This window comes from Alligator mississippiensis, chromosome 1, assembly GCF_030867095.1.
Source record: "Alligator mississippiensis isolate rAllMis1 chromosome 1, rAllMis1, whole genome shotgun sequence".
NCBI classification, from domain to species: domain Eukaryota; kingdom Metazoa; phylum Chordata; order Crocodylia; family Alligatoridae; genus Alligator; species Alligator mississippiensis.
Window position 1 is genome coordinate 48,734,006 of NC_081824.1, and position 25,416 is coordinate 48,759,421.

The following is a 25,416-nucleotide window of genomic DNA, read 5'->3' on the forward strand; positions in this document are numbered from 1 at the left end:
TTTAATTTTCATGTCCTTTTCAGGCAGTCTTTAAGCACACGTTTATTTTGTGGGGGACCAGATAACTAGTGCCCTGTTACAACCGTACTCATGTCAAACGATTCACTTTGATGCCAAAACAACATTTATTGTTATCTGAGGCCAGCTGTCTGCCTTCTCGCTGGGGTTCTATTTGTGAATTTTGTACAGCTATAAATGGAAACACTCGCTAACCAGAAATTATCACCAGTGCTGCCTGATAGAGTTCTGTCTCACAACTTAAAACATACAGTGACATCTAACATGTAGTCAGATTAAATCACTTCTACCCAGCATCTGAGACTTTTTTTCTGGGACATGGAGTTAGGGAAACATGAAAAGGAAATCCCAGCAAAAGAGAACTTAAAAGAAAAACTGACGGTAAGACATGTTGTTCAAGTTTACTTTTCAAACATTTTTAACTTAGTGAAGAGGAGATGTAAAGCAGCTATTACACCTTAAAAGCTGCAGTGGCATTTCCATGCTTCCTCCCGGCTGTGACCTTGAAGATTAGCACTTCTTTGGTTATGCTGAAATTAATTATGCTGATACATTTCAGTGGAAAGAATGGGATTTTATTAATAGGATTGGTATGCTTGCAAAGTGTAAAAACTCTAATATAGCTCAACTCTCAACACCAAGTCTATTAGGATTTCTACACCCTCTGCCCCCACTCAAATTATTTTTAAAGAGTATTTTCATGCCTTTCCAGTTTATTTTACAAAAATGAAATTTAGTGAAGAATGGGTTTATTGGCACATTAGCTGGTATTCACTGTAAAGTTGAAGAGTAATAAAACCAAAATAGGTGACTAAAAGAAACTGGTAAAAATGCAGTTTTATCTTTGAATAATACAGGTTTGAAATACAATGCAAAATAGATGTTGCTAAAAGTAAAAGTCATTCTTCTGACATCATGAAATGACTTGTTATTCTTGACTCAGCAAACTAATAAGCCATCTTTAAAGATGACAATCACTTTTATTAAGACACAAGCAAGCAAGGTATCATGATCTTGAGTATCAAAGTAATATTATTATTGTGTTATGGTTTGATTGCTTCACTTTACAATAGGCCAGTTGGTTCTCATATTTTGTAGTAACTTATTCCTTAAGGGGCTCCATTTACATGAGACCGTATAGGGAGAGACTCTATATGGAGACTTGATATGAATGAAGCCATGGAAATTTGGCTATAAGTTGTATTTAAAAATGCAGTGTAGCCTAGCTGAGGCAAGATAGATTTGACAGGACGTGTAGGCAGGTTTCAAATGAAATGTTCCCTTGCTTCAACTGTATGTGTTTTTTAACCAAGAAATGTAATGTTTATTTTAAAAGTATTATTTAAAGAAGTTTGCAGATCACATTGATGCTCGCATTTTATGCTAAATACTGGGAGCTCTGTTAAGCAGTTCAAAGTTTTTTTATTCTCATTAATTTAATTTATGGACACTTCAGGCATTTCCGAATATGTTATTCTGAATCTCATTTGTGCTATGATGCGTAAGATGTAAGGAAAACACACTGAAGGTTAAAATAATGATATGATTTATAAAAGCTGTTGGAAAAGTTTCAAAGAATGTATCTTTTGTAGCTTTGTTTAAGTCCTGTGGGAGAAATATTGTATGATGATTCAATAAAAGATAGTATCCCTCCCAGTTAGTGGAAAGGTTTTTATTACATTTTGCAACTTGTCTATGTCCCACTTTACTCTTTACCACACTAGAAAAATATGGTCAAAAAAGTAATGCATTTAAAGCAATTTTACACTGTGTTCCTTAAGAGGTAACACACAATCTTTCTGTGGCTTTTTCAGTATTCTAAATTAGTCTTGACTTTTTGGGTAAATGAATGGTGAAGAAAAGAGAAGCCATGGAGAGAAAACAAATTAAGCCAATGAATATGTGGATTGGAAGAAAACTGCATGCTTTGCTTGAAATAGCATTAGAGTTATTCTCCAAATGATAGCATGTGCTACTGGAAAAGGTTGCAGTTCAGTGGATTATTATTTGCCTCTCTCAAGCAATATCTGGAGTCAGCTAGAACCAAACCAAAATATGAAGCAAATCCGCAAAAGTAGGAGAGGAGGGAGTGTGGGATGGAGATCAGCATGAAAGACAAAGTACGAGTCTATAATAGAAAAAGATTCAAGAAAAGGAGGAAGGGGTGCAGACCCAATTTGCAGTACCTAAATACTGTAGGATGAACTCAGAATCATAATTCGTATTCTACTTGCTGGGTACATCTACATGAGACATTTACTACAGAGCTGCCTAATTAGCTCTGCAGTAAAATGTCACTGTCTACACATGTGATGCTATTAGGACTGAGGGAACTAATTAACTCCCCCACAAGATATTACTTGTATTTTGTAAATACAAGTACTATCCTGCAGCAGAGTTCTTTACTCCACAGCAATGCATATGTAGACACTGAAAGATCTGGCTTGGAGATGAGGGTTTTTCAGTGTGGGGGCTGTCTGCTGGCTAGCTCTGCCCCTTTGCAGGACATTCAGCTGTGGCAGAGCAACCCTGGGCTTGCAGACTGATCTTCTGGGCCCCCTGCTAGGTGGCGTTGCTCCAACCCAGCTCAACTTGCTGTGGTCCCAGGCACATGTATAAACACGGCACCTAGGAGCAATAAACTGCAGTGAGATATATACCTCAGTTTATTCCTTCACCTTAATAGCACTTGTAGAGACCCGGCTGTCACTTACTTCTGGTCTTCAGGGGTCCTGGATGTTGTTTACCTTATTCACATTAGCTCAAATCCAACTTCATCTTTAGACAGACTAGAAGCACTTATAGTGGAAAGTCTGAACTATCTATGGGCCACTTCTAGATCTGAGCCCATGACCCCTTCTCCTCCTGAAAGGTGTCTAACTCCATTGCAAAAAAAGAGAGCTTACACCTTTTAGCCTCATTGCCTAGTGTATAGGGGGCACTTGGTTCTAATCATCCTCAGCCAGACGACATTTGAAACTATTCCTCTACTTACTTTCCTAAAGGGGAGTTCAATTTGGGCCATTGTCCTCTGGTCAGTGGCAGCAGGATCAGAGGTCGTTTGCCTTACTCCTCCTCCCCCACATTGACTCCAGCTTTCATGAGGCTGCAGACCCTAGGTAACAATATCTTTCTGACAACAACAATGAAGTACAAAAGCTCCATGCTCTGAGGAGCCAGTGAACCAGTCCAAAGGGGTATAGCAAGAACTCCTACTGCAAAGCAGAAGAGAATTAAGTTTGTTTTGGAGGGTACACAAAGGTTTCTTAAAACGACAGAGTATCAGACTAGCAGCAAATACCCTTGTTTCCATGTTCTCACATTCTTAGCCAACCTCCATGGTCACCAACATACTTGAGACATGCTAGTGGGACCCTAGTTATTTTAGTGATATGTGGCTATACATACTCAGTATAGGCAGTCCTTGACTTACAACGTTTCAAGTTACAATGTTTTGCACTTACAACATTTATAAATTGACACCCTGTTTCAACTTTCTGATGTCAGTTTTGACTTTACAAGGCTTGATCCAATGTGATGCTATGCCAGCGAACAAGTTCACTGCATTGCCCATTCCCCTGAAGAACATCTGTCCAAACTTCCTTGGACACTTTCTTTAGGCAGACAAGACTCCAGAAAAACCTGCAGCCAAGACTCCTGAGAAGACTCCAGCCAAGAGCCCTTCAAAAAGTCCAGCAAAGTCACCTCAAAGGAGTCCTTTCAAATCAATATGATTGCTATTTACAATATAAATATATTAATGTAGCTATATTACTCATCTATAATTGATCGAGTACAAAATTCTGGGGTATTTTTTGTGAAAATAGGCTATCGGTCCTTGGTTCAGGAATCAATCCCCATTTATAACATTGTTTCTTATGAGAAAATTGGTTCCGAGTTACAACTTTTTGACTTAAGACATGTTTTTCAGGAACCAATCTTGTCATAAGTCCAAGGACTGCCTGTAGTTTTTTCAGGAAACTCCATGATTCTTCACTCCCATCTGGAAGATCTTCACAAGTCTCTCAGATATGAGTAGAAGTTTATACAATTATTACAATGATAGGTAATTATTAGCTCTACTATCCAAGGATCTTAAACTGTGTGCTTGCTTCTGTGAAAAGTCCCTTTGTCTAGCTGTTCGAGGCTATCTCAATGTCAGTAGCAGAACAGATTTACTGTGCTGCCTATCTGCTATACCCACAGTTAATCTTAAGGCTGTGCCTCTTGCTAGATGGCAAGGACCCCTGATAGAAGAACTAATTCTTCAAAAGAAGTTGAAGGTTGGGGAACATGGGGTACGTTCTGACTCAGAGAAAACGAAAATGCTTTGGAATCAGCAGGAGTTGGAGCTGCCCATTCACTTCTCCCAGTAATAAATATACACTCTGTTGTTTGCAGCTCGTGTTTATATCATTCACAGATCCAGAGCAGGTACATGGTGATGTGGTTAGGCCACCTTCCAACTATGTAGTGCATGTTACAGTGAGATCTCTGCTGCTGAGATCTCTGTTCTCAGCTGCCAATCTCTGCTGTGATCTCTCTCCTCACATCAATGAGGTGCCCTCCGCCCAATTAGATCTGCTTCTGTCTATCATCATTCCCAGGACTCTGCTTATGCTAGTCAATGAAGAATGAGATCGAGGTCACACAAAAATATGGTTGTTTCAACCCTCCCTCCAACTGCATGCCCTTTTTCCTTTTGGCAGATCCAAAATAATTTCAGTTAGAATGTTGTATGAGAGAGATGATGTACCATGCACAGGGGGGGAATCATGCTATGGATGCCACATAGGAGAAATTAATTTCTATATTAAATCAATTAACTGCTCAAAAATTTCTTTTAGCATTTATCCAATAAAATGCACTTAAACCTTGAACTGGAGACTTCCTGTAGGTTACATAGGTTCCTGAAATGATTATGTTACTTATTTTAACATAGGCTAATCCTGCAGTTGTTTTATGAGGAATCTCATTCATTAAACTTCTTAGTTTAGTTTAATAGATTGTGAAAGTTTGATCTAATAATTTTGGCACTAAGTTACTGTTGTATAATTGCATGAGATAATAAGGGAAATTGTGATACAGAAAAAATTGTAACATTTTTTGGGATTCTTTTGATACTTTTGAATCTACTGGACAGAGTCCAAGGTCAGATACTCCTTTATTCCTTTGTGGTTTTGTGAGCACATTATAAAATGCACAGTTGAAGTTAGTGTCAATTTGATGAGTGTGAGTGCATGTGTGTGTGCGTGTATGTAGAAAGTTGACAGTACCAGTAAGAACCATGATTTGGAAGACTGGAGAAAACACAAATGCCAATTATATGAAATGTTAAATTTAAAGGAGTTTGAATGAAAAATCTTTCTAGTTTATCAGCATCCATCTTTGTCCCTTGGCTTCTATCGTCTAATATTTTATAGAGAAGACTTGGTCTCAGCATTGTATATCAGATTCTAAATAAGTATGTCTAGTGTATACCACCTGCAGGGTGTGTGTGTGTGTGTGTGTGTGTGTGTGTGCGCGACCCTTTCAAGTTTATCAAAGAGGACAGTTTTGTAGTCAGGTCTAAAGTCGCTCAGATTTCAGACTAAGTTGGGGGCGGACAATTGTTTGGGCTGGAGGGCCACTTAAAGAGTTTTGGTGAGCTGTTGAGGGCCAGAGAGGGGGGCAGGGAGATGCCACTGCTGGGAGCCTGAGGAGCGAGGGCTGCACCAGGAAAGTTGAGGGCAGCTGCCCCCGGCCTAGCCCCCTCCCCTCCATGGATGGCATGGACTCACTTCATAGAGGTGCCATGATAGTGGCAGCTCATTACGACTGGTCGGAGGGCGGATGGGGTAGCTAATCATCGTGTTGCATTGCACCCCATCCCATGTGGGCCTGGCTGCTGGCAGCTGCAGTGCCAGGACTGCCCAGCTGCAGTGCCAACAGGAAGTTGAGTTGGGGGAGGGGGGGGCATGTGGAGGAGTCTGTGCGCTGCACAGCCTGGCCCAGCCCTGGCTGCGGCAAAGCAGATCGGTGTGGGGCACAACACTGCCTTTGGCTCCCAGAGATGGCCTGCTGGCCAGATAGAAACACCTGGCAACCCAGGTTGGTCTGTGGGCCATATTTTACCCACTTCTGGATTAACCTGACCTTTGTTTGGGGAGCCTGTATCATAGTTACTGCTCTCTCTCATTTGAAGATGCTTTATCTACATATAGCTCCACGTGCTGCATGGGATTTTCTGAGTTGTTTTGTCCTTAGAAAATATAACTGCCTCGATAATCATAGATTGTCAGTCCAGTAACGGGCATTATTTCTTGATGGCTTGAAGAGCAGACCAAGGTCTGAAACTAGAAATGGGAATAGAACGAGAGCATAGGAATGTACGAGTACAAAAATGTTGTGCTTGAGATTGTCAGCCCCACTGAAGAGGTGGGCTAATGTACACACTAAAGCTTCTGTATTGTTAACCCCTGCAGACCCAAGGGTGGTAAGATATAGTAATAGTGCCTGGAGGTGTAGAAACAGAAATTGCTATAGCAGATCACTATCCAGGAGTAAGGGGCAAACGTTCAGCAAGTTGCAAAGTGGAATAATGTTTTCAGCATCAGTGACACTGTCTCTATGTCAACATTTAGTAATAAATCAAACAGCACCAAAGTTTTGCACAGTCTTGACAAGTAAGGGTAACAGACAGGATCTTTGTTAGACCTTAAAGTCTTTTTTCCTGTATCTAATCACTATCACTTCATTCTTCTCTCAAATGAGTTTAAGACAGATGCTAATTACATTCAGGCATTGTTGAAATCCTTAAAGTGGATTTCAGTCCTTAAGGTGTTGTTTCTGTGGAAAAGAGAGACCCAGATAGGTGTCAATGGCACATTCTGGGCAGCAGATTCTTTGAAGTATCTACTAATTGGTCTCATATAGAAGCTGAAGAGGGAGAATATTTGGGTGTTATTAAAGAAGCCTTGTAGGAACTAGTGCTAGTTGTAAATTGAGATGAAGAGAGACTGGAGCCACCATTGTGCAGCAAAGCATACTCCAGGGGTGTGAGCATTTCTCCAGGGAGTAAACCTTTTGTGCCTGGATCCTACAGATGGTTACACCCATTGCTTTGCTTTAAATACCTGTGAAGAGAGAGAACATGCTGCCTCTTACAAACTGGGGGCACCACTTCGTAGGCCTGTACATTTATCAGGATTTATTCAAGTTAATTGCCAGTCAGCCCAGGCACAAGTCTGTCAGGCTGTCTGGTCTCCTTGGCCATCTACTGGCAAAAGAGTAGCAACACAGCTTAGAAGGGCTAAGCCTACAAAGGGCTCTACCACTCCTTTTAGTCCCGGGTTTTGATTGATCAATCGGGACTGCTTCACGTGAGACATCTGCTTACAGCATAGGAAGTCAGGATTAGTATCACAATGTGATCCATTATAAAGAAGAATGTAGAGAATTTAACAGTAAAATATAACACGTCTTGCATACATATAAGATATATAGAATGTAACAGGAAGATACAGCTTGTGCTGTGTACCAGCCAGAAGCTGGACTGTGAAGCATCCAGAATGCTGGGAAAGGTCACACGTTTCTTGAGGAACATGAAGTTATAAATAAGGCAGTATTTGTGGAGTTTTCTGTGTCATGTGCTGGCATTTTTGAGGAGTATAGGTTTCAAGAAAGATGAAATTTTTGTTTTTCTGTTTCTCATCCCTAATGCTTCTTTAACCCAAGGTAGTGAAACTGCCCTATAATAAAGATCAAGTCCTCAAAATAGCTCTTGTATAAACAAATCTCCCTTCTCGGTGTTACAGCAATAGTTGTTTCAAGTCTGTCACTAATACACTTTGAAATAAAGTTTTGGGCAATAGAATTACTTGACAGGTAATGAGAGAAGGGAGATGATTAATGTAAAAGGAAGGTGCTGGTGGACTGTAGGAAAGCTGTGATTTCAATATAATATTTATTACATCTAGTAAATGAAGCAAAAATATTTCCATATTCTATTTACAGAGACTGTCACATACCCGAGTTACTTTGCCTGATATTAACCTGGTGGATGGGTAACTCAGGATCAAAACTTTCAAAGGTTCTAGTTCTAACTTAATTCTGAAATGTTACAGGTATATCTATACCTATATCTATATATTGCAGATCTTAATAATTAAGCCAAAGTGAATTTTAGATAGTAACCTTCTGAAACACATATGCTATGTTTTGGGTTGTCTTAGTTCAGAAAAAAAACCCACGACCCTTTTATACAAGGTTGTGTGAAAGCTTTTGAGAGCATGATCTACTCTGTAGTCTCTGATACAATGATGGTGCTATTTGAGTGACATGTAGTTGTCAAGCTTTGTGTAGCAACTTGAATGATATTTTTCAAGTTCCCAGATGGGAATAAGTGAACTTTATTTAGGAAGTGCTATCAGCAAGCTCAATCCTCAAAAAGCTGCTGGATATCTTCTTTTACATTCTCTACACATTTCTATACCACATTGATCATGGTATTTGAGAGACTTCCACTCATGCATTAACATTATAGCATATGGTGTTGTTTTCTCATCCTATTCTCAGGGGGGAGATGCATAAGCAATGGCTCTGTCTTGATATGGATTTTTTTTCAAATATTCATGTAGCTGTGTATTTATGCTAAGAAAGGAGAGCTGAAAGAAATGGAGTTTGCATTCGGAACACAAGGTTTTGTAATGGTTCTTAGCTCTAGGAAGAGCTCATTCCAAGGTTTCAGACGCCCCCAAGGAAGTCCTGTGTCCTGAACAGACACCGGACAGCTTTACTGGGTATGTCTACACAGAGAAGCTTACTGTGCATTAGTCTAATAACAGCATAGCAGTTATTAACCGTGCTAATAGCCTACTGCGCACGGGTATTAGGCTAATGCACAGTGAGCGTTGCTAAAAAAATCATTCACTGACACTACTGTGCAGTGACTAAATTAAATGTGCAGTACCTAAGGTACATTAATGAACTTGTAGACATGCTCACTAGGATTGTGTGAAATGGGTCTTATTCAATTTGGATTCGGATTCAGCCCGAATCAGGGACAGCAATTCAATTAATTGATTCAGATCACTGTCCCCTGTTCGATTTGGCTGAATTCAAATCTGAAGATTTGATGCTGATTTGGAGAATCAGCAATTCGGACATAGACACAGCTTTAAATGTTTTTCCTACATACCTCGAGGTACCAGGTGCGGGGACCACCAAATTGGGCCAAATCTCCTCTGAATCGAATCAGAAACTGAAGCTTCGCACAGCCCTAGTGCTCACTGTTACTATAGTAAGTTCCAGTATTGGAGGAGAGGAATTATTTACTGAAATTTCCTCTCAGAGCTTTAGGTTGTATTTTAGATATCCTGAGCCCATGCTGTGCCTTTTAAGATATGCACCAAGATTTTGAACTTCATTGAATATTTTATGGGAAGCCAATGCAAAGAACAGAGCACAAGCACGGCTTATTCACTGAAGACTTTTTGCTTGGGTATGTTGCTTTGCTATCGTCCAGGTGAGAGGCAAGAGAAGTATGAATAAATCTTTTTGTCAAAAATAAATAAAAAATTGCTTTATTTTTGTCAAAGTTGTTTCAACCAGTTCTATTGGAAGTCCAAGATCCATTGCTCTGGAGGTCTCTGACAACACTAGCTGAGCAGAGTATTCTGTGTATGGCAGGAAACAGGTACAGCATTTTTTCTGCCTAACCAGTTGGATCCTGACTGCCGAGGTAAGTAATCTTGTATGAACTATTACCTCCCTGGGCCTCCCAACTCATTAATCTGCACCAATCCAACTGGAGAGCAGGACAAAACCTGGTACACTTAGGATCCCATATTGTCATAGCTGAGATTTGAAAGCATTACTGCGCTATAATGCAGTGCTATGTAACCAAATCTGCTGAACCTAGATTTGTTCATCAGACTTCAGCAGGTTCTGTGTGAAGGGATGTCAATTCCCACCAGAAATGTTTATCCTTATTTTTAATTTTTTATTGCGTCTTAACACAGTACACATGGTACATACCAAACTATGTGCTTGTAATATTCAGTGCCTGTTACAAGACATCATCCAAGCTATTTTGGTACTCTGGGCATGTGGAGGGGGGAAAAGGAGGGTGTTCAGATGTGGGGGGGGGGGGTGGAGAGGTGGGGGGAAGGCAGCAGGGAGGCTTCTGAGAAAGTCTTACCTCACCCAGAGATTCAAAGACCCTGGGTGCTGTTGCAGCGATATAGGAGCACTGCACGTGGTGCTCTAGCAGCCAACCCAGCAGGGGCTCAGGGCTGCTGTTTCCACATGCCAGCTTCAGCAAACCCTGGAGCCATAAGTCCCTGGGGGCCATCATTCTGGCTCCCCCCTAAATCAGTGCCTGGAGTGGATGCCCTCTGGCACAGCTCTTGTTATGTTACTGCTAACATCTTAATTATTTTTTCATAAGATCTCCTATATTTTTTAATTATAATGCCTTCCTTGAATGGAATGGCTGTAATGGAAAACTTTCAGTAGTAAATACATTATCATGTTATTCAGGAGTGAGATATGATTGTTGCAGCATTTCCATAGCGTAGACTATGGCAAGCAGTGCCGACTCCTAGTCCTTTCCTGGAAAACATCTTTCCTTTTTTTTAACTGCATTCATCCCTAGTTAGTAGACTTCAAAATGGATTAATGTAACATAGGTTGAACTCATGTAAATCCACTCTTGAAGATTTTACTGGAGCAAAGAAAAAGCTGACTAGCTGAATTTAGATGAAAAATTAATTCTGTTCAACTGCTTTAGAGTCATTTGGAATTTTGATAGATAGAAGCTTTTTGTATTCTGAATTGAGCATAACAAAATATATTTGTACTGCAGAACTGACTGACTTTACAGAAATTTGAAATGCCAATTTCACATTTGTCTCTGAGAGACAAATTGAATCATCAGTATTCTTTCTTGGCTGTTAGTGTTTGTGCCTTGACCATGAAAGAACATTGGGGTATCAAATATACCAACCCCCCCCACCCCCCCCACGACCAAAAAAACCCAAAAAACAAACCTCCAGAAAACCCAGGGAGTTTGAGATTATGGTTTTTTAAATCATGTGAAATAAATCAATTCGATTCACTTCAAGTACTTTGAATTGGCGATTCTTCAAAGAGACATCAAAACTTGCTTACCTGCTGAATGGATTGAAAATTGTAATTGTAAGAGGTTGCATACATTAAAAAAATTTATGGACAGCACATTTATTTATATTTTACTATTTCTCATAAGATTTAGAGGGTTGCCTATAATCAAGCTTTTCTCTGTAATGTTTTTACATTTTCTATATAAAGTAATAACAAATGGCACCTATACACATGCATTGGAGCATACTTGATTTATCAAGTCTGCTGGAGTATCATAATTACAACGCTCCAGCAGACTCCAGCATGCACTGAAAAATGGTGGCAAGGCAATTTAACTAAAGCTCATTCTATGGGCTTCAGTTAAAGCACCGCTGCTGCCATTTTTCAGCATGGGGATGCTGATAGATGTGATGCTCTGTGCACTTTAACTAAAGATCTAATTAAAGTGCTGCCCCACTTCCCTCGGCTCCCAGAGCACAGGTATAAACACCCAAAATAACTTAATATCTTTTCTCAGTAAATGCACTTTGAAATAAACACAAAAGTCAAACATTGTTGAGTTAAGTGAAAATCACACAAGTGACAAACTCACAAATGGTGATTCAGAATAGATACAGTGACCCAAACTGTTCTCTCCATTTATACCCAAATAACAGAAATAGCTGATTTTAGAAAGGAGTGCACATAATGCAGCTAGTAAGGGACATGAAGGGTAACAAGGGTTTCTACAAGTATGTCACCAACAAGAGGAAGATCAGGGGAAGTGTGGGTCCCTTACTGAATGGGGAGGCAACCTAGTGACCCCGGATGATGAGGAAAAGGATGATGTACTTGATGCCTTTTTCACCTCAGTGTTCATAGGCAAGGTCAGTTCCCAGACTACTGCACCTGGCAGCACAGTTTGGGGAGGAGATGAGCAGTCAACAGTGGTGACAGAACAGGTTAGGGACTATTTTGAAAAGTTGGAGGTGTGGTAGTCTATGGGGCTCGATGTGATGCACCCGAGGGTGCTGAAGGAGTTGGCCGATGTGACTGGAGAGCTGCTAGCCATTATCATTGAAAACTTTTGGCAGTCAGGAGAGGTCCCAGGTGATTGGAAAAGGGCAAATCTGGTACCCATCTTTAAGAAAGGGAAGAAGGAGGATCTAGGGAACTACAGACCAGTTCCTGGAAAAATCATGGAGTAGATCCTCCAGGAATCCATGTCTAAGCATTTGGAGAAGGAGATGATTAGGAACAGTCAGCATGGATTCACCAAGGGAAAGTCATGCCTGACCAACCTGATTTCCTTCTATGATGAGATGACTGACTGTGTGGATGTAGGGGAACAGTGGATAAAATATACCTTGACTTTAGCAAGGCTTTTGATAATCTCCCACAACATTCTTGCAAGTAGGCCAAGGAAGTATGGATTGAATGAATAGACTGTAAGGTAGATAGAAAACTGGCTGGAACATCATGCTCAAAACGGGTAGTAATCAATGTCTCAATGTCTAGTTGGCAGTATCAACAGGAGTGCTCCAGGGATCAGTCCTTGAGCTGGTTTTGTTCAATATCTTCATGAATGACCTGGAAGATGGAATAGCATGGACCCTCAGCAGGTTTGTAGATGACACCAAGCTGCGGGGAGTAGTAAAAGTACCGGAGGGTAGGGCCTAGAGAAATTGGAGGATTAGACCAAAAGAAGTCTTATGTAGTTCAATAAAGAGAAGCGCAAAGTCCTGGACATAGGGTGGAACAATCCCAACTACTGGTATAGGCTGGGGACTGACTTGCTAAGCAGCAGTTCTGCAGAAAAGGACCTGGGTGTTACAGTGGACGATAAGCTTAATATGAGCCAACAGTGTGCCCTTGTTGTGAAAAAGGCTGATGGCGTACTGACCTGCATTAGTAGGAGTGTTGTCAGCAGACTGAAGGAAGTGATTCTTTCCCTCTATTTGGCACTTTTGAGGTCACATCTGGAGTACTGTTTCCAGTTTTGGGCCCCCACTACAGAAAAGATGGAGACAAATTGGAGAGAGTCTATGTCACTGAGTTGCTGCTGACCTCCAAGGGCAGGCTACGAATGTCTCGGTGACCGGGCTAGTCCAAACCTTGACAAGGTGGTGCTGGGATATTCCCTCCTCTGGGTGAGGCTGTCCTAGTCCTGACTTGGTTTCACCTACCACGACTTAGATGGAAAAATTACAGGAGGTGGTGTTCAGCCTGGGAATAGTCTTAAACCATGGAGGGAAAAGGAGCAGAGACCACCAGTCCCTTATACCACTGTGGCCCTCTGGATCAGTAAATGGGCCTTAGGGGCCTGAATGGGAGTTCCTCCAACCTCTATACTCCTGACTCAATCCTCCAGTGTAATATAGTCTTTAGGACTCAGGCCCTTAGGAGGGGTCTGCAATCATTCAATACCAATATTTAAAGTCTTATTTGGTCCCAGTCTCATAGCTGAAAGCACCGGATCTGGCTCCTGGAATACCCAAGAGTCCATCCTGAATAAGTATAACAAAAGGTGAACAGCTCAGCTGCTCCTCATCTGTTTGGTGCTCCCCCCAATCTAGAGTCTGCTCGCCACCATGCCTCAGATCCAGGGGCTTTTGGGGGCTTCCCACTGGTTCTTCACTCCAATTGCAAGCTGCTTCCACTGCACAGCTGGGGCTGGTAATCCCTGTCAAGGGAATGTCCAGGCTCTGATTAGTGGGCCAGCTGCCCAGGACTAGAGATGGTGCAGGGCCCCAGCCCCACCCCCAATCAGAAAAGCTGCTTACATAGGTATGCACCTCTGCCACCAGCACCCAACCCAACTGATCTCTCCAGCACAGCCGGGAGTGAGGGATGGCCCCAGCCCTCTTCTCCCAGCACCTGGAGGGTCTCACCATCTGGGTGAATCCTGGACACATCACAGGTAAGGAAGGGGGTAAGAGTGGGACATTTCTCCCCTCTTCCCTGCTGGCTCTGCCACCGTCTACTAGGGGGCAGTGAAAATGGTTAGGGGGCTGTGTCATATGACTTATGAAGAGAGACTGAGGAACTGGGTTTATTTAGTCTGGAGAAAAGAAGACTGAGGTGGGATTTAATAGCAGCCTTCAATTACCTGAAGGGTTGTTCCAAAGAGTACAGAGCTAGACTCTTCTTAGTGGTGGCAGGAGCAATGGTCTCAAGTTGCAGCAAGGGAAGTTTAGATTAGATATTAGAAAAAACTTTCTCACTAGGAGTCTAGTAAAGCACTTGAACAGGTTACCCATAGAGGTTGGATGGATCCTTGGATTATATAGTTGGGGATGGTCCTGCTTTGAGCAAGGGGTTGGACTAGATGACCTCCTGATGTCCTTCCAGCCCTAATTTTCTATGATTCTATACAGAATTCCAACAATAAAGAATGGGTTTTGTCTTTCAATCAGACAAACCTTTCATGTAATAGGTGTTTGGCTCCAGTAATTACCAAATGTAATTACTCAGTGAGATAGTGTTTGATCTCAGTTAAACAAATGTAAACCTAGATTGTTTTTATGGAAATTACTCTGCATTTTCACATGCCTAACTAAGTTCAAAACCCTGTCGAATATATTTGAGATGATACAAAATGTCATAAAAGCTACTGATATAACTGATACTGTGAAAGGAATGAACAATCTTAATGTAATTTCTAATAAAGTCTTTGAGCTTCATTCAGATCCTCTTGTCATTTGCCAGACTGGAGAGGGTTTTCTGTGGACAGATAAATCTACCTATGGAAAAACTGTGGTGGTAAATTGCACAATTGCTACTCCACGACAAGTCCTCAGATTGGCTAGTACAGTGTAGGAAAGAAGTGGCACTGATCAGTGTATGTAGAGCAAGGCTCTGCAGCTGGGAGAGGCTGTGCAGAAAAGACCCTGGCTACCGTTGGCTGAATTTTCAGGTTAGTGAATCTGATCTCAGTTTGTACTTCCTGCAGCAGTTATACAGAAACTCCACAACCTGTTTTATCCTAAGGTAAATATAAATTAAATTCTTAAGTAATGATGAGGGTAAGGAGAAAATGAAACTCAGTAATAACATTGGGATTTTCAAAAACATTCAACTAAACAGTTTGCTTTTAATTTACAACCCAAATTGTAATATGAAACTTTGCAATTCCATTCTTCAGAACCCATTATTTTAAATTGTCCGTACAAAGTCAAATACTCAAATGTAAATAAGATTGCTCGTACAATGTTATTTCAATCCTTCCTGTCAATATATTTCATTGTAATATTTTCTTTAATGGCATCACATACTATTTTCATATTTCATTTCACATATCTATATCATTCAGTGAACAGGAAGGGCTTTCTTAAGGGATAAATCATGGCTATATAATGAAGGGAACTAGTGCAACACTTAATTTTCTAGATCAAAATATTTCCCATTTGGGTTGTTATGAATCAACTTCTAGGTTTACATAAAGGTATTGAAAACAACTGCTTCTCTACTTAAGATGCTGATTGCTAGTGACCTACCGCATTCATGGTGGAAGTGGGGTAGACTGTGGTTCCTTTAGTCTTGCAGGTTCCCCTGCCCCTCCCCCTGCCCCCACTGACTGCTGGAGAGGCCTGACTGTGGCTCAGTCCTGATCAACAGGGAGGCAAAAACTTCAGTTTTAAATATGACATCATTTTTCCTCCTGCCACTGATTGGCTGAAGGGCCCCAGCTGGCCCTGCTGTTTGCTGCTGACTGGCAGGGAGGCAAAAATAAGATGTTGTGCAATCACGCTTAATAACTTTAAAAATAAACTAACATAACATAGAATAAATTCATAGAATATTTAATCTATTTCATTTTAATTTATTTCTATATTTTTCATTCTAAATATTTTTTCACAATTGTTGTTTTTAGGACAATTTTACAGAAGAATTTTCAAAATGTTGAAATTTCCAATAAAATGCAAAGTCTGCATTTCCACCATCTCTACTATTGAGCGCTCACAGCTGCAAATGAAGTTAATGTGAGCTATGGGCTGAACATATAATATGCTATATATGATTAAATACTTTAAAAATAGCCCCTATGTATCTTAAAATATATTCAAATTATTAGTTATTTTATTTTAATTTCTTTGTCCCGCAGTTCTACAGATATAAAATTGAGATAAAAACTTACTTCATAAGGGCACTGTAGAGATACATCCATTAATCTTGGTAAAGTTTTCAAATACTGTAGTGATGAGCTCTAGGAAATTCCAAATTGCTCTAGGCAATTCCATATTTCTGTAGTCAGAATTTAAATGATGTATGCTAAATAAGGTCAGAATCTAGAAATTGAATTATCAAGATATTATAACAAATGATAACATGATTTAAATGTCTAAATTCCAGAACTAAGACTTATTTTAAAGCATGACAAAGCGACTGGCTTGGGCACAAGGGTACTTCAGTGCAGGGGCCACCTGCTCACTAGATCCACACTGGATCACCCTTGTGCCACAGCCAGCCCCTCTGTAGCACTTTGAGCTGTGGTGGGAGCAGCCAGGGCTGCTCCAACGTGGCTCAACATGCTATGGTCCTGGGTGCATGTTCAAATGGCATGCCCAGGAGCAATAAATTCTGGCGCAATAAATGCTAGAGTTTATTGCTTCTCATTAATTGCACGTGTAGATGTGCTCTTAGCAAATTATTATTTACCTGTATAATTTTATATGAGAAATTTAAAGGAATGGCTCAGTTCTAATTTGCTTAATAATTTTTACAAAATATTTTGATGGGTTTAACTTCTCTCTTGTTAGCAAAATAGGAGTATGAAATATTGCAAGTATCTGCTTTTTCAGTACTTAGATATTAGAAAACAGTTTGTCCCCCCAGAGGAATAATACCTAATGTGGCAGTCCTTATGTAAGAAATTAATGTCTATGAACAATTGCTTTATCATTGTCTCTTTAGCTAACTGTTTCTAATATATATTTCCTTGTCTAAGTATACAAAAATGCTGCTATTTCTTATATGGTATTGGGTGTGACTATCTTACGTTTTGAAAGTTTCAGTGTGCATGGTTCCTCAACAGTTTTTTAAAAATGATTAATTAACCCTTGGCTAATTACATGTTTCTGTGAAGTCCAACATTTATTAATATTCACTCAATCACTGATTTTTTAAAAAGTAGGGCTGGAAGGGACCTCCAGAGATTATCTAGCCTAGCTCCCTGTTTTAGGCAGGATCAACCCTGACTAAATTATCCTTTTCAAGTGTTTGTCTAACCCACTCAAAAACTTGCAAGAATAGAGATGCCACATTTTCTCTGGATAGCCTGGTCCATAGTTTCACTGTCCTCATAGTGAGAAAGCTCTTCCTAAATTGCTTTTGTTGCAATTAAAAACCATTGTTCCTTGTCCTGTCCATTGTCCATAGAGTCTAGTCTATCTCTATCCTCTATAACCAGTCTTCAGATATTTGAAGACTGTTTGTCAAATCGATGCTCTTCTCTGGCCTAGATAATCACAGTTCTTGAAGCCTTTGCTCATTGCGTATAATTTCACAGGATTAATTGATCATTCAAAAACATTTGGTTACATTCAAAGTAAGATACTGGGTATGCCTCCATGAGATGCTGAATAATACTGCACAGTAGCACATCACAGCACCAAGAGTGCTAGTACACTACTGCACAGTATTATTAGGCTACTGTGCAGTAGCATCACTTGAAAGGTGTGTGCTGGTGCTACTGTGCAGTAACTCCAGTTACTGTACATTTATTTAGTATTTGATTATACAAGTACTAAATAAATGTGCAGTAACCACTGCACAGTAGTGTCTCCTGTAGTGTACCATCCCACTGAATGCCTAAATGGATGGGTGATATAATTCTAGTAAAATAGTCATCAGTTGTTAGACTAGTGATCTAGCCATTAATTGTTAGCCTATATTTCCCATATAGGAAATATAGGAACTGTGGAAAGTACATTAATACAGCATATGGCATATTTGGTGAGTTTTAAACCACCGAAGACATTGCCCAGCAGCAAAATGCAGATATAAAATCCTTTAAGAAATATCTTGCTATATTTGATTATGCAGACTCCCCAAGGAAGATTGCTTGAAGAAAGTGTGAACAGAGCTGACAAGTTGTTTTTCTAAACAGGCTTTTGTTTTACCCAGGGGCCAAGAGTTGGTTAGCAATGTTGTAAGGCAACATTGCAAGCCATCTCTATGTTTAGGTTAGCTTCTGTTCAAAAAGGAAGGGCATGACTTCTTCAGAGCTTGACACCCCATGTCGTAAGAAGATGGCTTGGCTTTTTAACTTGACTGGTGTTCAGGTCACATTTTGTCAGCTGTCTAGAAGTCTGCTAGCATTTAGTGGTGATATATTAGCGTTCAGACTTATTGAACATGAAGAAAATGAATACTGTCAATTAAATATTTTGAAGGATTATGAGTTAATTTTCCAAGTAGCCTTCTATAGACACATTAAATATGTTTTGTACAATATAGATTGTTTAACTCTTTGCTTCACTGTTGTTTTATTTAATGTTTATTTTTCAGTTGCTTGTAGCAGCCGATTGGGTTGAGGCCAGTTTGTGCTTTTTACTCTATAAACATATGGACTCAAAATGACCCCACTTACCCCTGAGGTGCATGATTCTAGCTGTGGACTTTTAAAACATTTCTGTATTCAAGTTCAGATCAGTTCTTGCAAGTTCAGATTGTAGAGCTGTTTTTACGCATTAATTTGGTGTATTTCCCTTAAGACAGAAGAAGCACTCTTGTAAGAGCTAAAACAATCCCCAGGAGATTTTAAGCAGTTCATGGTTCTCCCATTTTATGACTTAGCATGCCAATATCATTATACCATCTGCAAGAGAGATTTGTCTAATTGAATGCAGATAATTCATCCCATTTAGTTACTGGAAGCTGCTGCCATAATATTAATTGTCCGCCTTGTGCAAAGCCCTGAATTGTATAAATTGTTCTGTGCAGGAAAATGAGGCATCATGATTTAATGCAAATAAGAATCAAAGTTGCTATTCTGAAAAATAATGAAGATGCTTCTCCTTGTCCATTCAAACACCCACACAAGGCAGTATACAACTGATTAAAAATGTGTTATAGAGCCTTAGCCAAATATGAGTTTGCATACTGCTAACAATGTCATTCGTAGTGGGATTTTCAAAGTGCATGGGTATCTAACTCCCATTCAAATTAGCACCAAATATGTTTTACAGGGATTCACTCAGTCCTTGAAATGTAGCAGACTTATGGTTAGAACTTTTTTATTGTACACCTTAGACATAGAACCCTTTAAGACAGTGATTTTCATCCATTTTTGTTGCATCCTAGTGTGCCTTGAGATCTCTTCAAAGGGCTTTAGAGTTAAATAATACAACCTGGTGCCTGAGTTATTTTCCACAAAATAATTTGCTCTATTATCTTCCAACAGGCAAAAAACCCCAAGTCAAACTAAAAACTGTCATTTTTCTGAGGAGCTTATTGAGTCTAACCATGGGTGAATTGAGTCTAAAAAGATTGAGAACTGCTGCTTTAAGATAACAAGAAATCTGAATAAGGGGGCCCGTGTTCCAGTTAATAACTGAAACTGAAGACTACATCCTTAAACTACAGAAGCATAGCCTTTGCTCTATTTTGGACACAATGAATAGATTCATAGATTCATAGATGTTAGGGTCGGAAGGGACCTCAATAGATCATTGAGTCCGACCCCCTGCATAGGCCGGAAAGAGTGCTGGGTCTAGATGACCCCAGCTAGATGCTCATCTAACCTCCTCTTGAAGACCCCCAGGGTAGGGGAGAGCACCACCTCCCTTGGGAGCCCTTTCCAGACCTTGGCCACTCTAACTGTGAAGTTCTTCCTAATGTCCAATCTAAATCTGCTCTCTGCTAGCTTGTGGCCATTATTTCTTGTAACCCCCGGGGGCGCCTTGGTGAATAAATACTCACCAATTCCCTTCTGTGCCCCCGTGATGAACTTATAGGCAGCCACAAGGTCGCCTCTCAACCTTCTCTTGTGGAGGCTGAATAAGTCCAGGTTCTCTAGTGTCTCCTCGTAGGGCTTGGTCTGCAAGCCCTTAACCATACGAGTGGCCCTTCTCTGGACTCTCTCCAGGTTATCTGCATCCCTCTTGAAGTGCGGCACCCAGAATTGCACACAGTACTCCAACTGCGGTCTGACCAGCGCCCGATAGAGGGGGAGTATCACCTCCTTGGATCTATTAGTCATGCATCTGCTGATGCACAATAAAGTGCCATTGGCTTTTCTGATGGCTTCGTCACACTGCCGGCTCATGTTCATCTTGGAGTCCACTAGGACTCCAAGATCCCTTACCACTTCTGTGCCACCCAGCAGGTCATTCCCTAGGCTGTAGGTGTGCTGGACATTTTTCCTCCCTAGGTGCAGCACTTTGCATTTCTCCTTGTTGATAGCATTTCTCCTTGTTGAATCTTGACTTCTTTTGTACATCTTCAACACTAGAGATGGGAGGTGCCCCCCAACCAAGGCAGATATGGAGTGGGGTGCAGTGCTGTCTTGTATCCCACTTGCTGCTGGTTTGCTGCTGAGAGCTCCAGTCTCAGCTGCCAGATGTGTATGCAGTGAGCTCTCCACTGTCACTGCAACCTCTTTTTTGCTATCCTGGATCCACTACTGCTCTCCACCATAACAGCACTGCACTGTGGTTAGGGCTTGGGAAGTCAGCAATAAAATTCCCTGATATCCTCAAGCAACTGTATAAATACAACGTTGTCTAGTGTGAGAAAAATGTCAGCTTAAAAAAGGGGCAATAGACACGACCGCATATAGTATCTCTTTCAGAAATGCCTCAGCATTTTGCTTAATTTACTTACCTATTTTTCTTTCAATGTTTAATGTTTCTTTGGCATCAGGCTACGTTCCTCCTTTGCTGCTGTTACTTTAGCATTGAAGTTACCTTCTAATTCTTCATTATCAGATAGTGTATTACATTTTTGGTTGAGTACCCTCAACTTCCCATTTCTTTTGAAGTGTTAACAGAAATTTGCTGTGCCCCAGATCGCAGTATGCCTCCAGATGTGCTAAAAAATGGCTACATTCCAGATAGACTTCAGTCTTGAGGTTAAAAGGCAACTTCTCCTTTGATGGATTTTGATTCATGAGTCTGCTCTAGGTTGGTACCCATGATCAGTTAAGTGTTTTTAGACATACACATGAAGTAATATTGGATGATATAAATTTATAAATGGAGGGGTTGCCTTTTGTTTTGAAGCAAATTCCAGCAGGATATTGCCAATTTATTACTTCACTTATTCTGGTAAATTTTCTTTTGGTTGTTGGTTTTGTTTTGGTTCCTTTACATTGACATAAATCTTTCTACAGTTACAGTGGTGACAAATCAGCTAAGGATAAAATTACATATAATAAAATTGCTTCTTTTGTTGACATTTTTTGGTAAGTACATCCTATCTAGACATCAGGATATTGGGTTCATTCAAGCCAATGGTCTGCTTGAATGGCTGAATGGCTTATTAATTAGTGTGACCAAAGCAAAGCAGTTTCTATAATCCACGGCACTCAATGAAGTGATGTAGCCAACATAGCTTCTTCCTGCCTTTGACTCGCCACATGAGCGACCACTTTTAGCTTGGTTGACTGGTGGCAGCCTTTGGCGCAAATCTGGACTGAATTCATGGCCTCAGGAGCCACAGTAGGTTGCCTTAACTCATGGACTAGCAACATATAGGCCATTGGTTATATTTGGCTGTTGGGCCACTGTATCTAGCCTGCATAGTTGCAGGGCTATGGCAGTGTTCTGGGAGTGGGAGATTTTGCCTTTTCCTGGCCTGGGCAGGGAGCTGGGAGAGAGAAGTGGCAGCAGGAAAAATTGGCTGTAGCCATGGCTGTGTTAAAACATGGGCCTGCCTCTAACCTGAGCTGGGGTGTTCCAGCCCAGGGCTCTGAAGAATTGCCAGCCACTGCCTTAACTGCTCTGCCACTATATCCTGGCATTGTGGTAACTGTTGCTTTATAAATACCTAAGCTAAGATTCTGCCAAGACTATGCTTAGCTTTAAGCACCGCATTGACTGCATTTGGACAACTTAAATGCAAATACAGTACAACTCTATGATAAACAACTCCATTTGTAACAAGTTCCCAGTTTTAGTATCCCAGCATCAGGAGTAGATTTTTAAAAAATTATTATGGTGCAGCAAATGGACTAACCCTATTACTAAAAACATTCTATTTTAATGAGCTTTCTGTATAGTCTCATGTGGTTTTGTTATAATAAAGTGACACTGTATTTAAAGTTGTCAGTAAATTTTGTAGGATCAGTGCTTAGGCAAGCAAGTTGCCCACATTATCATTTCATTGAAAATTATGGTAGTTCCATCGTAACATACATTACAACTGGTGTGTAATGACCTTGTGCCATTGTGTTTGTCAATATGAAATGAGTTATTTCTGTGTGTATGATATTTCGTTTTACTTTGTCCTTTTTCAAGAAGCAGCTGTGGTAGCAGTATTGTCAGAATTCCATCTTGATAAAGACCAATGAAGTATCAAATACTTTTCTAAACCTGAACACTGATGAACAGGAGTTTATCCAGTTAGGTATCTCAGGTGATCATATTGCTATTTCTTTCTCCATTATCAATTTTGCTATCACATTTTCTTTGAAATTGTGACTGCAGTAAAAACTTCTATATTCTATCTTTGTTTAAAGGCCTTTTTAAGTGTTTAAAGTAGCTACTCTTTTTTATCATCACTGCAAAATTGGCAAATTTTGGTCTATGTCATCTCTGATCAATTCTGAGGGGATAATACATTCATTCTAGACTTCTCATATGATTACTGTAACTCCTAGCTCTCTGGCCTTGTGTAAAGCATAGCATACTACAAAATGTTTCTGTTATGATTCTTATGCTCACTTGGATTTTCAAGATTTCTCCAATATAGAGCTCCATGTTGCAGTAAAATAATTTCCATAATAGAAGTGATACTTAGTTTTCTATATTCTGTTTTCTTTTTGGGTATTAACATAGACTTTATGAACCCAAGGGTCCAGGGTTCAGGATGTCACAAGCATTCATTTTTGTTATGCATATCATATAATGGACACTGTTGAAATACAGCAGTTCATTTTTATGAGTGACACTGTAAATAAAGAGGCTGTGCAAAACATACTTTTTATCACAAACTATTCACAAGGGTCCACAAAACTTTCATGCTGCTTGAGCCCATGATTCCAGGTGACTTCTGAGCTTCAGTTCTTCTCCGAAAATATCCCTGCAAGTTTCAAAACACTATGCGGAGGGTTCTATTACATGTTTGGAAGCTGCTGAAGATGTTTTGAAATAGAGAGGATAAAGCCAAATGTCTAGCAGATAGAATACCACTTTAAAGAGAAACCTCTCTTACTGGATGCCTCTTTCCTTAGCAGGATGGCTATATCAATTCAATTTCCAGGGGGAGTCACGCAATAGGAGTTTCGTGTTCCCCAGCAAAGTTGTCTGTAGCCAAGGTCTGTTCCTATTCTTAGCAGTTTCTCACCCTTTGCCCAGAGGAATGTAAGGTGAGCCTCCTGCAGACAAGTCACATTGATGACAAACAGATCGGATAATGTCAAGTAGATGTTTGGCTTCTACCCCAGCTGCCCTTACAAGTAAACAGCTCTCCTAAAATAATGTACAGAGAATCAGACCAAGCTCAGGTGATAGTATTCTAGTATTGTAACAGCAGACCAGCTCTTGGCCCTCAGTTTTGTAAAACCAGGTTAATTGCCAATCTGATGATTAATTCAGCCTTTGGGAATCACGGAAGTATGGCAAGCATAGCTGATTAATGGACCCCCTGGAATATAAAGCTTACTGGAGGTAGTCCTGTGGGGGAGTCATCTTTGCTGCTGTTGTGCTGTTGCACAGCCATGAGAAGTGAGATGAATACTTTTAACTTATGTGTGTTTTGCATGAGCACTTCAGGAGGTATAAATCTGATTTGGGGACCTTGGGCTCAGACCACTGGAGAACATATTGCAGTATGGTCCAAATTGTGTCATATAGCCATTGATCATAGTAGGGAAAAGCACTGCTTATAGAAAGTGATTGTGCCACAGGTAGTAGATCCTGGAAAACAGGTTGGTGCAGCTTGGGCAAATCCAGGATTTTATGAGGGGATGTGCAGGAGCTGTGACCTCTGTTGCAGGGGTGGCTCTACCCCTTGCTCCTACCTTCCTCTCCTCCTCTTCTCTCTGCCAAGGTAAGCAGACTACATGGGGGAACAGCAGCCAGAGACTTTTTAAAATTCTGAAGAAGATTAGAATTTCCCCCATTTCCTTCCCCTCCTTGCTCAGATCCACATACCCTCCCCACCTTTCCCTTCCTGCTACTGCCAGTGTCTCTGCTAACCCAGGGGCAAAGGGAGCTCCAAGGCCTCTCCAACTGGGCTGCATGGGGGCTGAACTCAGCCCAGGATAGTGGCAGTGGTGGTGCTGGGTGGGTTCCCCCCTCCGCCTGCACATGGGTGTTCCTTGCCAGCCTAGGAGCAGGTATGGGGAGGTGGGACTACCTTTCTCCTGGTCCTGCTGCCACTATTCCAGGCTGAATTCAGCCCTTGTGCAGGCTGGCTAGAGCAGCATATGAGCTCCTGTTGCCCCTGGGACAGTGGAGACAGCAGGGACATTGGCAGTGGCTGGTCATGGAGTGGAAGGGAAGGAGAGTATGGGGGTGGGGGAAGAGAGAGAGGGAATTCTTACATTCTTCAGGACTTAAAAAAGTCCCTGGGTGATGCTTCTGCCATGTGGTCAGAAAGGGACAGGGGTGCAGCCGCATTAGTACACATGCTCTGTATGGAACTTATTTTACTATGTGATAGTCTATGCTACTTTTCTGGACTCAGTTGTAAAAGCTGTGAGTGGGTGGAGAAGAATTTGGAGCTACATATTTGCTCAAAGTTTTAGTTCTCTCATGCGTCAGAGAAAAATGGCAACAAAAGCTCATCCATCTGAAAACAGTGTATATGAAGACAGGTGCTTTTTACTCTCCCTGGGTAGCAATATTTTTTAAATTACTAGTTAAGAGTTTGTCCACTAATCACAGGAGAAACCAATTTGGGGAAGATGTACATGTTTAGTTTGGAATTAAAGGACTGTTCTTATGCAGTGGCTCTCTAAAGATCTCACAGAACTTTTTGATTGTTTTCTTTTGTGTATGATTTTGCTTTTCATGCCTTGTTTTGTCACTTTTCTATTTCTGTCTTCTTTGTTGGCAACTATTCTGCCCCTTACCCTTCAGCAGGATGGCAGGTTAATATTTTCCTAAAAGGCAGATACTGCCAAATGGATCAGTGACGGAAGATACTGTA

At 40.7% G+C, this 25,416-nt stretch overlaps 1 protein-coding gene across 3 annotated transcripts in view; it reads left to right on the plus strand.

Moving 5' to 3' along the window:
• The first annotated feature begins 230 nt into the window (after positions 1–230).
• The window catches only part of MLIP (muscular LMNA interacting protein), a 226,738-nt gene continuing 201,552 nt past the window's right edge, over positions 231–25,416 (plus strand). Inside the window, exon 1 of one of the 3 annotated variants that reach the window (XM_019497110.2) lies at positions 231–399. In XM_019497110.2, coding sequence (XP_019352655.2) covers positions 337–399 — 63 coding nt within the window. In that variant the 5' untranslated portion in view covers positions 231–336. The remainder of the gene's footprint in view (positions 400–25,416) is intronic. The other 2 variants (XM_019497102.2, XM_019497099.2) reach the window with 2 other exon arrangements.